This window comes from Mercenaria mercenaria, chromosome 2 (assembly GCF_021730395.1).
Source record: "Mercenaria mercenaria strain notata chromosome 2, MADL_Memer_1, whole genome shotgun sequence".
Lineage (NCBI taxonomy): Eukaryota > Metazoa > Mollusca > Bivalvia > Venerida > Veneridae > Mercenaria > Mercenaria mercenaria.
The window spans coordinates 18,252,574-18,265,794 of record NC_069362.1 but is presented as its reverse complement, the minus strand read 5'-3'; the positions used below and the strand labels follow the sequence as shown (position 1 = coordinate 18,265,794).

The 13,221-nt window shown below is 34.2% G+C and overlaps 2 protein-coding genes across 31 annotated transcripts in view; one reads left to right on the top strand and one right to left on the bottom strand.

The window, feature by feature from the left end:
- LOC123563407 (phosphoinositide 3-kinase adapter protein 1-like) overlaps window positions 1-5,666 on the top strand; it is a 53,036-nt gene extending 47,370 nt beyond the window's left edge. For 5 of the 6 annotated variants that reach the window (XM_045356186.2, XM_045356188.2, XM_045356189.2 and 2 more), the window contains one exon: window positions 1,671-5,666. In XM_045356186.2, the coding sequence (XP_045212121.1) occupies window positions 1,671-1,853 (183 nt within the window). In that variant the 3' untranslated portion in view covers window positions 1,854-5,666. The remainder of the gene's footprint in view (window positions 1-1,670) is intronic. The other variant, XM_045356190.2, reaches the window with a different exon arrangement.
- Window positions 5,667-7,513: 1,847 nt separating this feature from the next.
- Window positions 7,514-13,221, bottom strand: part of LOC123563404 (rap guanine nucleotide exchange factor 6-like) — a 125,805-nt gene continuing 120,097 nt past the window's right edge. For all 25 annotated transcript variants that reach the window (XR_006688809.2, XR_006688810.2, XR_006688811.2 and 22 more), the window contains one exon: window positions 7,514-11,507. Coding sequence is in view for 21 of the 25 variants with exons in the window: in XM_045356164.2 (XP_045212099.2) it covers window positions 11,467-11,507 (41 nt within the window). In the remaining 4 variants the exon portion in view is untranslated. The remainder of the gene's footprint in view (window positions 11,508-13,221) is intronic.

Sequence of the window (13,221 nt, the reverse complement as noted above, 5' to 3'; positions counted from 1 at the left end):
AACCCGGACCCCTAGCTTAAAGGTCAAGGTCACAATTGGAGGTCAAAGGTCAACAGGGCTTTTTTCCTGTCCGGTCCATAACTCTCCCATCCATGAAGGGATTTTAATATCACTTGGCACAATTGTACCTCGTAATAAGATGATGTGTCATGCACAACTTTGAGACCCCTAGCTCAAAGGTCAAGGTCACACATAGCAGTCAAATGTTAACATGGCATGAACAGGGTCTGTTTCATGTCCGGTCCATAACTCTTTCATCCATGATGTGATTTTAATATTACTTGAGACAAATGTTCCCCATGATGAGACGACGTGTCATGCACAAAACCCGCACCCCTTGCTCAAAGGTCAAGGTCACAATATTATTTATACATCATTGACAGATGTCAGTTCATTATGTTATACTGCAGTAGAGAAAATTTGGTGCCTTCCAGTAGGGGACTTTGTATTGCATGGCAATACTTCATTCACTTCTTTCAAGTGTATGAAACCTGTTTTTCTCAGCTTTGATGTAAATAAGATCTGGGAGATTTTCATGTTGGAGCTTGTTGCGCAACCCTTTTTAGCTCGACTTTTCGAAGAAATGTAGAGCTATTGCACTCGCCCCAGCGTCGCCATTGGTTAAAGTTTTGATAAAGTCAGATATCTCTGTTACTATTAAAGCTATTGACTTGAAACTTAAAATAGTTATTTACCATCAAAGTCTACACCAGGAGAAACAATCCCCATAACTCTGATTTGAATTTTGACAGAATAATGCCCCTTTTGAACTTAAAATTTTTTTGGTTAAAGTTTTTGATAAAGTCAAATATCTCTGTTACTAATAAAGCTATTGACTTGAAACTTAAAAAGAGTTACTTACTATCAAAGTTTACACCAGGAGAAACAATGCATATAACTCTGATTGAATTTTGACAGAGTTATGCCCCTTTTTAACTTAAAATTTTTGTGTTAAAGTTTTTGATAAAGTCAGATATCTCTGTTACTATCAAAGCTTTTGACTTGAAACTTAAAATAGTTATTTACTATCAAAGTCTACACCAGGAGAAACAATACCCATAACTCTGATTTGAATTTTGACAGAGTTATGCCCCCTTTTTAACGTAGAATATTTTGGTTAAACTTTTTATAAAGTTTTTACTGGCAAAGCTCTAATTCAGAGTCAAGCACTGAGAAAAGTGGAGCATGCTGTCTTACGGACAGCTCTTGTTATTCATGCATTTATTACTTTGCTAAAATCAGCTTGCCAATTTCACTTCATGTTTTGTAAAATTTGTAGAAATAAAATATGATATTTCCATGTTAAATGTTACTATATGTACCATAGCTTGTGTTTTAAATGATGTCAGGAATATATTTCTATGCACCCTAGGATCATAAAGCATGCTATTTATGTTATCTTACATATTGCTGTTTTGCAACGCTTTATCTGTCACATCCAAAAATGCACAAATTTATTGCAAATATTTATATGATACCCATTATTAAACTATAACTTAAGTGAAATTCCCTATTTGACATTCTATGTGGATAACAATTTTTTGATAGCACCATGATTTTGTGTAAGTAATAAATTAACAAAATAAACATGCAGTTCTAGTATATCAGTCAGCTTATTCTTTGTATGCAATTTATAAACTTTTATTTACCTAACTTTCTTCTGTTCACAGGAACACAAAGATCACAGACAGTCTTGGGGTGATCAGTTCTTGAAGCAAGTACAGAACCGACCGAATTCTCGACTGCCAAAACCACCACCCACCAACCCGGTTTATGTCAAACACAAACTGCCGTCAACGCCAGAAATACCTCCTCGACCGCAAGCTGCTAAACCAATTCAGTACACCAAGTAGTTGTTCATTCTAGGCATTGGGAGCTGGATTTCTCAAAGATTCTTTTTTGAATTTTTTTCAAAATGTGCTTTTAATTTTTTAACATATAATTAATGTGCATTGTAACATTTGCAAATATAGCATGGAAGTGGACAAAAAACAAGAACAAGGAGTGAACAGATGAAATTAAAAAGTTACGTATTAATACTAACAAAATGTAGGATGGCAATAGAATACACGGGAAGTAGGAGTGAACAAATGAAGTTAACAGATTGCATGTTGATACTTACAAATATAGGATGGCAATAAAGAGAACACAGGAAGTAGGAGTGAACAAATGAAATTAACAAATTGTAAATTGATATTAACAAATGTAGGGACCAGAAAGGAAAACAAAGGAAGCAGAAATGAACTACATGTATTGAAATTAACCAATTTCAAAGTGATATTTACCTGTGTAGGATGGAGTGTGGTATTGGAATGGAAATTTAAATTTGTTTGACTAGATATTGGTGCATGATTATGAAATGAGTAGTATATCTATACAAATGAACAAGTTACCTTCAAAGATATTTACTGAAGTCATTGATATTTTCAAGCTTGTCTTTGGGGGGTTTTTTTTGTTTGTTTTTTGTATTTCAGTACTCTTATTTGGTTGTGATTTCTCCTACATTGCTATATTAGGATCTGCTGTAAAACCAGTGGTTTTTGTTAATACCATTTAAAGCCCATGAATTTAAGCTCCCATGAATAAGTTATATCTAAATCTCAGAATGTTATGCCTGGCTAAATTAAATGATTTTGCAGTATTGCTATTCATGGAATGTGACATTCAACAAATTATAAATTTTTTTATATTTTCAGCTGCTTTTAGTTTGAATAAAAGCTTAGTACACCAAATATTTTGATGCTTCTCATAATTATTCTATTTGTGTACATTATTCAAGTTGCATTTTAGATAATTGTACAATATGCAGATATGGAATCCAGTTCCACAGATTTATGTTTTTCTATGAATAGAATACTATGCATTTTTTTTGTAAAGTTGAAGTTAGTATGAAGCAGTTGGTTAATTAAGCACATGTGTTTGCAGATTTATAACATGCTAATTTAAACAAATGTGAAAGTGACCTTTATATTTCAAAGCAAACAGTTTATTGTTGCTATGGTGCCAAATTGAATTATTGCAGGACAGCATAAATGATGGACTTGTCTGTAGTTCAGGACAGCATAAATGATGGACTTGTCTGTAGTTCAACACGAATTTTCTGCTGGGCTTAAGTTAAAAACTTGAAGAAAACAAAAATGAAAATTTAGTTTTGCTGTCATGTAATAAAACACTTTAAATGGCTTGTTGCTCAGTACTTTGGACCATGGGTAACAATTTTGAGTCTAGACTGGCAAGCAAATTACATAAGTAATTATTGCATGACATCTAAATGGCCAGTCTACAGGTTGAGCTAAACTTAGATTAAAAAAAAAAATCTTCAAAATACCGGTATATTTTTAATGTAATAAATCACTTACTGATTTTGGCAAATAGATTATTGACTGACTAGCCATTCAGTTAGTGTATGCTACCTGCCATACCTTTATAGTCCATACATACAATCATTTTAGAAATGACAATGACAACAGTAGTCATGACAGAAGGACTGTAGCTAAACTTCATATTGTCTTGATGAAGCCTTCAAAGTAGAAATTATGTCTTTATTTTCTGAATGAAGCAGTTTGCTTTGACTTTTGTTAAGTCTTTACACATGATTGTTTGTTACTCCTTGTTATGGTTCCCACCACAGTGGTGACCTGGGAGACATATTGATTTACTCCTGTCTGTGTGTGTCTGTCACAAATCTTGTACGCACTCTGTCGAACATTTGTCATCGGATCTTCACCAAACTTGAACAAAATGTGTTTGCCTATAAGTCCTCGGCCAAGTTGGATAACTAGCCAAATCGGCCCAGGCACTTCAGAATTATGGCTCTTGAAACTTGTTTTTGATAATCAAAGCAATGGAAGTCTGATAAGGCAGTTGAGGTCTTGGTGCATGGTTGACTCATGTATAATACAACTATTCAGATGATTAGGCATTTGTGGGAGACATGTGCTTTTTTCAAAAGCAGCTCTAGTTTTTCTTTGAATTTTGACATTTGAAAGGAATTAGGACTTTGTAGAACATTGCAGGGTACCATTTTGAAAGATTAAATCATTTGAACAGTTTAAGCCAGTCAAAGCAATGTTGGAGAATGGGTTGGAAATACAAATTTTCAGCATTTATGCCTTTTTACCTCATCCATATAAAATTATAAATGGTAGAAGTATTGTTTTAGTTATAGAACTGGCAGCATATCTAATATTGTTAAACAGTATAATGCGTTTTGACAACATCAAGTTTCCAGGAGTATTATAAAGTATGACAAAATCTTTGTACCAGATATATAACATAAGTGCATCATTGCTTTGTATCAACTAAATCACAGCAGTATTGCTTGACTGCAAAGGTATTAACAACATTTCTTTTAGTATATCAGCTTTTAATAAACTTAGTCTTTGTGTCAGTTTTAAGATCATATCAGTTCAAATGTACATTTTTTCAGAGCCAGTTAAACATACCACATCTCTCAATGTAATGGAAGGGAGGTCATCCATTATATCCACTTTAACCAATTTTTCATTTTCAAATGTTTTTTTCTTGCTCTTTGGTTTTGTAATTCATGTAGTTTTTTTCATTACATCATAGTATACTACTGCTAACTTAGCCTACATAATTATCAGAGTTTATGTGGGCTTTATGATATAATCATTTGTCATTTTCAGATAAAGTTATTGCCAAAATATTAGCTATTTACAATTTACTCAGTTCTAAAAGTCACAAGTATTAACTAAATATTTTATTGAAAATATAAATTGTACCAGTAGATCTACATGTACTTTTGTTTGACTACTATTTGATAATCTAATTCTGTGAACTTGCATGAATGGTTTACCCTTAATGGCCTTATTTCAGTTCATATCCTTTGGTCTTACACTCGGTGAAACATAAATTTTAGGAATGAAACTTTAAAGTAAAGTCTTGCTGACTGTTAAATTAACTAGATTTATATGTGTACAGATCACATTCATGCACATCCTCCCCCACCCCCATCCAGTAGTTTTAATGAATTAACTTTGTATTTTCTGTACAGTATCATGGAGGAATCATGTATATTGATAATAAATCATCAAACTTCATAATTATATAAATTTTCATCATATAATCTTAAAGATGCATTTAGGTTGTACAGAACAATGTAAATTTATGAAATCTGAGTTTTTAAAACTGACGTTTGATGTTTAATTTATAGTACAGTTATGCGCCACATAAAAGTTTACTTAGTGATTTTACCATAAAATTACATGTATTTCCCTCAGTTTTGTAAACACTTCTGCTTTCAATTTATTTCGACAGCATTCAAAAAATCACAAAATTTTTCATTAAATAAATACATATTTGTAAATGTTTGAATAAGACACAAACCTAAAGATATATAAGACATTCCAAATGTAAACTGAGCGAAATTGATGAAACAAACCAGTTTCTGAGCTTCAACATTTAAATTAAAGTTTGTTATTTCGTACCACCTGTGTTTAGTATTAACAGGATTTTTCTAGAAATACAGTACACATAGATCGACTGTTTTATGAAAAGTTTATAGGGGAGGTTTTTTTTGTGGTACATAACTGTACAAGTAAAGTAACTTGTTCAACCTGTTAATTAGTTAATTATGTCATAAATTGTATTATCATCCTTCATTACTATGATCATGTTGACCATAAATACATGTGAAAACCGGCTGGGAGTGTTACTTGTATTTTGTCCTGTATCTGGTACAGTTGAATGTGCTAAATGCCAGTGAAGAACATCTTGCAGAACAACGATTTGGAGGGGAGGGGTTGATTTTGCTGATATGCTTTTGGCTGTTTTTCTTAGAATATCACCCACATAGTTATTATTACAGTAAAACACCATATACACGAGATTGCAAGGTGAGGAAATGCTCGAGTTAGTATGGGTTTAGAGCGGTACAAACATTGAAAATAAAATGAAAACGACCTGTGACCGTATGAACTGAACAAACCCAGATGCTGTAGCTAGCAATGGAGCTAGCAGTGTTTTTGCTGTATATACTAAGGCATCGTTTAGGTCAAATCTGCAAACCACAAAACTGTCATTCTGACAAATATTCACGAATGTGAGGTAGAAAATGTAGCCTCTGGGGGAGACATTGTTCTTGCTCTGTCCCACTACATTTCTCATCAATAACTGGGGAACCATTTGACCTAGAACCTTCAAACTTCATATGGTGGCAGGGGTTATGGAGTAGACAACTATTGTTTTTGGGGTCACTCCATCAAAGGTTAAGGTCACAGGGGCCTGAACATGAAAAACCATTTCCGATCAGTAACTTGAGAATCACTTGACCCAGAATGTTGAAACTTCATAGGATGATTGGACATGCATAGCAGTTGACCCCTATTGGTTTTGGGATCACTCTATTAAAGGTCAAGGTCACAGGGACCAGAACATGGAAATCCATTTCCAATCAGTAACTGGAGAACCATTTGACCTAGAACCTTCAAACTTCGTAGGATGATAGGACTTACAGAGTAGATGACCTCTACTGTTTTTGGGGTCACTCCATCAGAAATCAAGGTCATAGGGGTCATCCGTCTGTCACACTTCATTTTCAATCAATTTCCGGAGAACCATTTGACCTAGAACCTTAGAACTTCATAGGGTGATAGGGCTTACAGAGTAGATGAACCCTATTATTTTTGGGGTTACTAGATTAAAGATCAAGGTCACATGGGCCTGAACATGAGAAACCGTTTCTGATAAATAGCTCGAGAACCATTTGACTTAGAATGTTGAAACTTCATAGAATGATTGGACATGTAGAGTACATAACCCCTACTGATTTTTCTGTCACTTAATCAAAGGTCAAGGTCACTGAGACCAGAACATGGAATGGTTTCCTATCAATAACTTGATAACCATTTGACCTAGAACCTTCCAACTTCATAGGGTGATAGGACTTACAGTGTAGATGAACCACATCGTTTTTGGGGTCACTTGAGCAAAGGTCAAGGTCACAGGGGCCTGAACATGGCAAACTCTTTCCCATTAATAACTTGAGAACCACTTGACCCAAAATGTTGAAACTTTATAGGATATTTGGACATGCAGAGTAGATGACCACTATTGATTTTTGGGTCACTTGATCATAGGTCAAGGTTACATGGCCAGAACATGGAAAGCCGTCTCCAATCCGTAACTTGAGAACCACTAGGCCAGAATGTTGAAACTTTGTGGGATGATTGGACACGCCGAGTCGATGATCCCAATTGCAGCCAACCATCGGCGACTCTTTGACTTTCGCTCCTGTCCTCTATTGACTTCTTGCCTATCACTACTATGCATTGGGGAGACATGCGCTTCAGTAACAATCTTCTCTGAGATTTTATCGAGTGTAATGCTCTGACCAAGTTTCATTAAGATTGGGCTAAAATTGTGACCTCTAGACTGTAAACATTAAAATTGTTGATGACGCCCGACGACAGACACACCGTGATCACACAGGATCACTTTGAGCTAAGCTAAAAATCGAAGTAATTTTAATATAAGTAATAACAAAAGAACATTATCATGTTTACTTTCATATTTTATTCAGGTTCAATATAATGAATTTCAATGATAATCTCTCATAAAGTTGGGTTATATACAGATGATAAAATGCTTTACATAACACTAATGGCCTGCATTAAACATAATATATGTAACAATGAACACATCAGCTTTTATATTTCAGGCCAAACACATTGTTATTTTTGTGTCTGTATCAATGAGGTGAATTGTCTTTAATACTTTTTTTGAAAAAGAACGAATGCCCTGTAAAATATTAGGGGTTAGGGTATATTGTGAGAGTCAATTGTCTTTTATTGATTACACTTACAAAACATATACTAGAATGGTAAATAAGTTGCAATATCCAAACATTAGGGCCACTATAAGCCTTACATTTAATATGCTTATTTTCTTGAGAAAGCAAAAGCAATTTAGAAACTTACAAGCTGTATAATATTGTTCTTACCAATATAAAATCCAAAGACAACAAAAGCCAAACTTTCGGGGTATCATTTCAAGTTTGTTGAAAAACTATCGTCTTGGATTTAAATAAGCTTTTATAGGACCTGTTAATTAATTGCAGAAGGCATCAAAACTTGTTAATGAAATGTTCTAAAAGGCACCTATGATTGCAGAATTTTTCTTTATTTGCTCTAAGGGCTACAAAAGTAGGGTAGTTGAGATTTGAATACAAACGTATGAAGGAATTCTCTGTATCTAATAACAGTTCTCTACGTTATCATAGCTTCTACTTTGTAGACAGCTGATCTCATGTACTGACGTGTTGCCGTTTGACTGGGGCCCAATAAGGGTACCTGAATTTAGAGCTCTATATTATATAGATCCATCCTCTAAACAATGTTCAAGAGATTCGGAGAGTGACTAGCTGCATTCAGTTACATGTTTTCGAAAAGCAAAATTAGGTTTTATAAGTTTTTTAACCTTAAGCCTGCTAAATTTCTATAATGGACTGGTCCATCATTCAATTTGGGCAGTACCATTTATCATTTAAAGGGGTGTTTATTGGAAATTTACTGACTGATTAGAGAACAGTGCAGACCATGATCAGACTGCACAAATGTGCAGGCTGATCTTGGACTGCACTGGGCACAAAGGCAGAACACCTGCTGCCGGCAGGCTAAAGGTTAATGAATGTGGGCGTCTAAGTATGGTTAAAATAATTTTGACACCATAACTGCTCATTTCAACACTGGTTTCTTTTATATACATAGAGCTGTTAAAGCATGAAATCTCAACTTCTCTTTTTAAACCAATAAACAAACTTCTGTTATATTTACTGACAACTGCAAAGAAAAATCAAACTTCTCAAGTATCTTTTGTAAGTAATACAGACACAAATATTTCTGTTCACAAGTCACCTCCTGTATTTCTGCTCATTGGTTGCAATGACCTAATTTATATAATCTGACAAGTATTTACCCTAAGTACCAAAATATACCAGTAGTTCTACATAATAACAGTTGCAACAGCAAAATTGAGTCGTGCCATGAGAAAACCAACATAGTGGGTTTGCGACCAGCATGGATCCAGACCAGCCTGCGCATCCGCGCAGTCTGGTCAGGATCCATGCTGTTCGCTTTCAAAGCCTAATGGAATTAGAGAAACTAATAGCGAACAGCATGGATCCTGACCAGACAGCGCGTCTGGATCCATGCTGGTCGCAAAGCCACTATGTTGGTTTTCTCATGGCGCGGCTCATATAAGTTCTGTATTTACTTACTCTGTTAATAACTGATTTAATTCTATTACAGTCAGAATGTTAATAAATGGTCAACCTTCAGATGGCATCATTGCATAAAAATTCTCAAAACAAGTGTCGAAGATACCAAAATTTAGAAATCAATATTCCAGTTCAAAAATATTTCGTGAAACTCACAGAAACGGTTTGTTTTTATTTTTTGTGTATATTAAACAGTCACCAACAAAAGTTTCAATTTTGAAAATTAGGAGGCATGTCCTTCTAAAAATGTGTCCCAAGTTGAAAGTGCATTGAAACACAAAGTTGATAACTTCAATACTAGAGCTGAACACCGTCAAATATGTTACTCCGCTGAGAACAACATGTTTGTATAGATCTGATGCATCCTAGGAAAATAAATAAGTACTATTATACAGTATGGTTTAAAGAAAGATTGGGTATATCAATAATTAGTAATTCTATATCAAACATGTACTGATCAATCCTAGAAAAAAGACAATTTTCCATAGCTTGATATCTTAAGTTGTTTTTATATATGTTCATAGAAGTAAAGAAGGTCTTTCATAATGCATGTTATTTGTTTTGCTCAATTCTTTCAAATGTATACAGAATACTAGTTTTAAAATGAATTGTCTCCCTTCCTACAATCATTTCCAAAATAAATCCTTAGAAGAGAAAAAAAAGGGAAAACTGGGAAATGGCAATTTTTCAAATTAGCAATACCATGGTAGAAGACTGCCAAATTTCCTAACCTGATCAGTACACTCTGAAGCATATTTACAAACAGAAAATTCGATATTGCACACTTTGTCTTATTTAAACTAATTTGTCAAAATATTCTAAAATACTAAAAAACAGACTAATTACATCAAAAATGTCCTTTTAAGACTTCTAACTTAAAATGTGTTTTTATTTTACATATTAATATAAAATTAAATGTATGTATATAAAACACACAGTTTACTTTAAAAACAAAACAAACAAAAAAATTTTTACTGTTAGTATTACTGCCCTGGATGATTTAAGTTAGTAAGATTTAAGTACAAAAAAATCTACAGAAAAAGTATGTTTTCATCCTAGTATATATAGTTTATTACATTAGTCATTCTAACTAAAATAACCTTGACTACCTTTTTTACGGATTATTGAAAACTGCAAAAATCTGAATGCTTCAAACTTGAATGAACTGAAAAAATAACATTTAAATACAGTTAATAATTCCCATGTTTCTGACTATAGTTTTCTCGGCAAAACTTGCTTTCCTCCATATATTTACTATATGGTCTTCAAAAAGTATTACCTTCCATGTACTATAACATAAAAACACAAGACTGCACTCTTTATCTGGCACAAGTCTGTGTATATTAAATGTTCAAAATTAAATTAAAATATTTATGACTGATCGTCACATGTTCCACAAAAAAGCACTGGTTTCCTTGAAATGCTAGTTAATTTAGGCAAGATTTACATCAACAGTCCAGACTTAGAACTGGCCGACTTTTCAACAAGTCTCTTTCTGCACATAAAGTTTTTACGACACCTGTCACCAAACAACATCAAAACACTTCTACATAATAACTGTAACATGAATACTTTCTCTCCATAATTTTCTCTCTGTTCTCTTAACTATCACAACTCAACCTTTTGCCACATTTTCCCCCTCAAAAAGCCGTATCTTTCAATCTTAAACGGCCATATTTTTCGCTTATATTATCACTTACATTATCACCTTCACATAAAACCTAAATATTATCGTTTCCTCGCTTAAGCTTCTATACCATCATATTTCATTTCAGAAATTCGTATCAGTGACCCACCATCATTTAAATACTCTGTGTGTGAGATTACTTCAAAATTACCTCTCGTCATTTCAGAAACATTACATCAAAGCTGCTTCACATATACCCCTTGTGCACCACTTGCCGACAACTCCGGAGCTTCAATTGTCACTATGTACATGCTGTTAAACAGCTATCACAGATATATTTGAGGTGTGTGCATCCTCATAGCTCATACACCAGCATTAACATTCATCATCTCAAGGTCAACATGACACCATGGCAACTAATAAGTTAGACCAACACTGCAAGCCTGGCTACCAGATTATTTTCAAATGACCTTGAAGATTGTGTAGGCATGGCAACAAAGCTACAATATAATGCCAAAGGTCAACTGATCTGGTATGCATTCAGATACTGCTATTCTGGTTGCCATGACGAAACTGTCCTATCTGTTACCATGGCAAAATATCATACTGCTGAAACTATTTCTTCTTCATCATCATGTACACCTGAAATTATATGAAGTACAATTTAAATGAGAGAAACATTTCGTAAGCACTGCAATGTATGAACTTTTGTTGTAGATCACTCCACATGACCAGTCTCCTTTTGTATATTTTCATTACTAAAAATTAAATGATGCATATGTTTCTAATTGATGTATCTCTAAAATCTAGAACTAGTGATATACAAAGAAATCATGTTTATATCTTGTGAAAAACCTACGTTGTAACGACTTAGGTATTTCATCCACTGACAAGAGGTCAGTAATTTTTCTAGCTCTAGTCCAATAAAATAAATTGGCAATACAACAAATTATTTTGTGTCCCCTCTTTTATTTGGTCTATAATTATTTATACTTAACCCTTACCCTGCTAAATTTCTATAACAAACTTGTACATCATTCAGTTTGGACAGTACCGGGGTGCTAACCGAAAAGATAATGACTGAAAAGCAAACAGTGCAGATCTTGATCAGACTGCCCAGATGCGCAGATCTACACTGGTCGCAAAGGCAGAATCAATCATGTCCAGCAAGATAAGGGTTAAGCACTGGAAAACATTCTATAACTTTCCTTATGAGAAGTAAATATGATGACAACAATGTGTATATTGGACAAAGGATACAAAATACAAAACTACATGCAAATGCAGACTTTCTATTCGATCAACTGACTTTAAAGTACCACTGCATTCTGCTTTTTATACTTTTAAAAATCATGTTAGAGTATTTCCCTCCAGACGTGACTGCATTTACTGATACAGCTATTTTTTCAATAAGAGTTGTTCAATAAAAAACAAAACAAAACAAAAACAACATATTTATGTTTTGCAAGTACTAATTTATCGCAAAATACACCCGTCATTGAACCTTGCCTAATTCAAGGGGCATAATCCAACAGTGCCTGGGTTGATTTGGGTGGTTATCATACTTGGCCAAGATATTATGTCCCAAACATTGTCAGCAAGTTTGGTGAAGATCGGATGAAAACTGTTCGACTAATAGTGCGTACAAGGCACAATTCACAGTTTTTTTAGTAATTCAAGGGCCATAATCCACTTATGCCCACAAACATTGTCAGCAAGTTTGGTGAAGATTGGATGTAAACTGTTCGACTTAGAGAGCGGACAAGGCTAAATTCACAGTTTTTCGAGTAATTCAAGGGCCATAATCCAAGAGTGCCTAGGGCGATTTGGCTGATTATTGAACTTGGTTGAGATATTATGCCCACAAACATTGTCAGCAAGTTTGGTGAAGTCGGTTAAAAACTGTTTCACTTAGAGAGAGGACATTATAAAGCTAAATTTGCTGTTTTTCAAAATTCAAGGGCCATAATCCAAGAGTGCCCGGGATGATTTGGCTGGTTATCGAACTTGGTCGAGATATTATGCCCACAAACATTGTCAGCAAGTTTGGTGAAGATCGAATGAAAACTGTTTGACTTAGAGAGCGGACATGCTTTGAACGCTGACCACTCGCCCGCCGCAACGCGTGTTCACTTAATACGCCCCGCTTTTTCAGAGGTGGGCGTATAAAAATTATTTTTATCTTCTCCCTTTTCAAATTATTTCGACAAACATATTTGTACTGTAACAATGTATATATATATATCACCCATATGCAAACAATAACAAATTAACAGAACTGGGATGAATACACTACAAATTATACATAAATATTCATACTCTTTACACAAACTTATGAATGTTTACACGTTTTAGC